Source organism: Olea europaea, unplaced genomic scaffold (genome assembly GCF_002742605.1).
Source record: "Olea europaea var. sylvestris unplaced genomic scaffold, O_europaea_v1 scaffold16229, whole genome shotgun sequence".
Taxonomy (NCBI): Eukaryota; Viridiplantae; Streptophyta; class Magnoliopsida; order Lamiales; family Oleaceae; genus Olea; species Olea europaea.
In genome coordinates this window covers 1-2,445 of record NW_019233870.1, presented here as the reverse complement: position 1 = coordinate 2,445, position 2,445 = coordinate 1, and the positions used below count along the sequence as shown (strand labels likewise).

General features: G+C 36.0%; 1 protein-coding gene across 2 annotated transcripts; it reads left to right on the top strand.

Moving 5' to 3' along the window:
* Nucleotides 1–112: 112 nt before the first annotated feature.
* On the top strand, nucleotides 113–1,846 carry LOC111377215. Of its 2 annotated transcripts, none has more exons than XM_023000278.1 (3): nucleotides 113–248; nucleotides 398–553; nucleotides 1,305–1,846. In XM_023000278.1, exons 1-3 carry the CDS (start codon nucleotides 237–239, stop codon nucleotides 1,563–1,565), a joined length of 429 nt encoding a protein of 142 aa, XP_022856046.1. In that variant the 5' UTR covers nucleotides 113–236; the 3' UTR covers nucleotides 1,566–1,846. The 2 variants fall into 2 exon arrangements, with proteins under 2 accessions (XP_022856046.1, XP_022856047.1); XM_023000279.1 differs by having other exon boundaries at nucleotides 369–553.
* The last annotated feature ends 599 nt before the right edge of the window (nucleotides 1,847–2,445 follow it).

The window sequence follows — 2,445 nt, the reverse complement described above, 5'->3', positions numbered from 1 at the left end:
TTTTTTTTTTTTTTTTTTTTTTTTTTTTTTTTTTTTTTTTGATGGGTATCCATATTAAATTGTCGGTCGAAATATATATATCTATAGTGTGGCATTTATGATGTAAACAACTAATAAACTGATAATAAAGGGACGTATCGACATTTTCCTACTCTTTCCAACTTTCCGTCTCCAATTCTGTGGTCCTTACCAGTATTCATCTTTCTTCCCAGAGAAGGACCTCCGTTAGATACACCATGCTTAGGCAGGTATGTTATAATCTAACTTCAATTAATACTGTTATTTCTTCATAATTTGATTCAATAATGTGTTGATTAGCAAAATTAATTAAGAAGTTGAGTAATTGTGAGTGGGACTTTGTTAATCAGTCCCAATATTTGTTTGTTGATCACCTCAGAACAATCCCAATGGATGGCCACTTGGTCTTGGAAACATGAACATGAGATTTGCAATGGAGGAAGCTTCTGTGAGTGCAGAAGCAGTACCTTATGCTGCTCACATAAGTCCTTCATCAAATTTTTCGTCGAAGTCATCCTCTAATCTTGACACCGAGGTAACATCTCATTCTTGATTTCATCATTTGAAAATGTGCATTTCCTTTTCCACTCTGTCGTGATTTGTGCAACAACAGCGGTGAATAATATGTATTCAGCGAGGAAGAAAAATAGACAGAGATTTGTGTTGTTTGACAATTGGCTTACATCCACGAGAGTGAGGCGGCTATGATTTTATTATGTATGAATAATAGGGTTACATCATAACTTTAAGGAAAAATCTAGAAATACTCCTGTACTGTACTGTACTGTATCGCAGGGCTCTACCCCCATGCCCATACTTAATAAGTGTCATTGGCAAATAGATAGTAAAATACCCTTGTACCGTCATTTCATTTAGCTGTGCTCTACTCCATTCACTTCACCCTGACATTGACGTATTTACTTTAGTAGATGTGTGTTTTACTCTATATGAACCACATATTACGATAAACTTCTATGTTTTTCATAGTTGGTCACAAGCTCAAGTGAAAGCTGAGTTAACGTATTCAAGTTTATGTGCAAGGCCCCTTCTTTCCCCTTCGAATTAATTATAATTCTTAAAAAAAAATGGTGATCTAATATTTCAATATATTATTGCAATTAATGATTTAAATCTTGGATTCTAGCTAGTGATACTTGATGAACTGACTAAACAAGAGAGACAAGTGACTGAATTTTACCAATGAGCAAACAAAGTAGAAATTATGTTACAGTCTCTCGTTTAACTCGAAATTTTGGTGGCAATGTTTCCACTGTGATGTCTTATAGTCCACAGCATCTTTCTTCACGGACCAAAGTGTATCACTAGGCAGGCTAATTGGAATCGGACTAGGGAACAGAGGAAACATGCATTGCCCAAACACGGTCATCGGCCAACAACATGGGAGCCTAAGGTCTCAGCCTGATGCATCAAAGTACTCTGATGATTCTCAGGGACTCTGTGTTCCACTTCTAAATAATGTAATAGGGAAGATGAGCAGATGTAGAAGCAGCTCCAGGCATCGAAAACTTAGTCTAATCCTGGATTAATGTTTTGGACTTATGAGAATATATGGAAAATGTCATTCTCTTTATATTTTGATGCTACTTGTATAAGGTTTATTTTTTCAGTTTGAACTTATGGGTGGCAGTTGAATCTGGTCGCTTGCGAGCTGAGCGGAAGTGGACTAGCCACAAAAACTCATTGAGTTTCACGACCCGATTTGTGAGGCCTGTCTGTAATAATGTATTATTAATTATTGTATTTTTCAAATGGATATTTCACGTTTGTTAAGCTTGAAATCAAAATATTTGTATATTTTAATTTTTCATTCAAACGATCATATCTACGCATTTAAAGAAAATTGGCTTGGTTTGGGAATTGCCGAGCCGGCTCTATTCATAAGCACAAAAGCTCAAAGTTTAGTAAGAAATTTAAAGAGTGTAGTTAATGATCCTTGCTCTGGAGATTCGACTTAGTCACCATCTCCGACCATGAATCAAAGATTTCTCCTGACAAGCAAGGCTCAGCCATGAGACAAAGACAAAAGAAGATTGCTTCTTCTCAATCTCTGCCTCTTCCGTTTGACCTAACTTCAAAATCTTTTATACTCCGTCGTACCAATACAGTAATTTAAATTTCCTTCCTTTAAAGTGCATTTATCAAATCAGCTAGGGTGGAAGACCCACTATTTCTACACTCTTGACCTATTTTTAAACTAATCTCCTTCTTGTAATCATTCCACATGAGGCAAAGAGAAGTCATAAAATGAACCAAGTCGAGCCTAATGGGCTCGCTCAAAAAGTGGCCACCCCTATTTGGACTTGTTGATTTCTTATTCAGAGATATCAATAAATTGAGGCGTTGTTTAGTAATTAGTACATCAAACGAAAAGCTGTTTGACATAATTTAATGTTTAATTTTAGCCCT

Excerpts from the sequence above, each read along its gene's own strand:
- LOC111377215 (XM_023000278.1), top strand. Across the intron at positions 554-1,304 it reads CCTCTAATCTTGACACCGAG|TCCACAGCATCTTTCTTCAC; the intron begins GTAACATCTCAT and ends GATGTCTTATAG.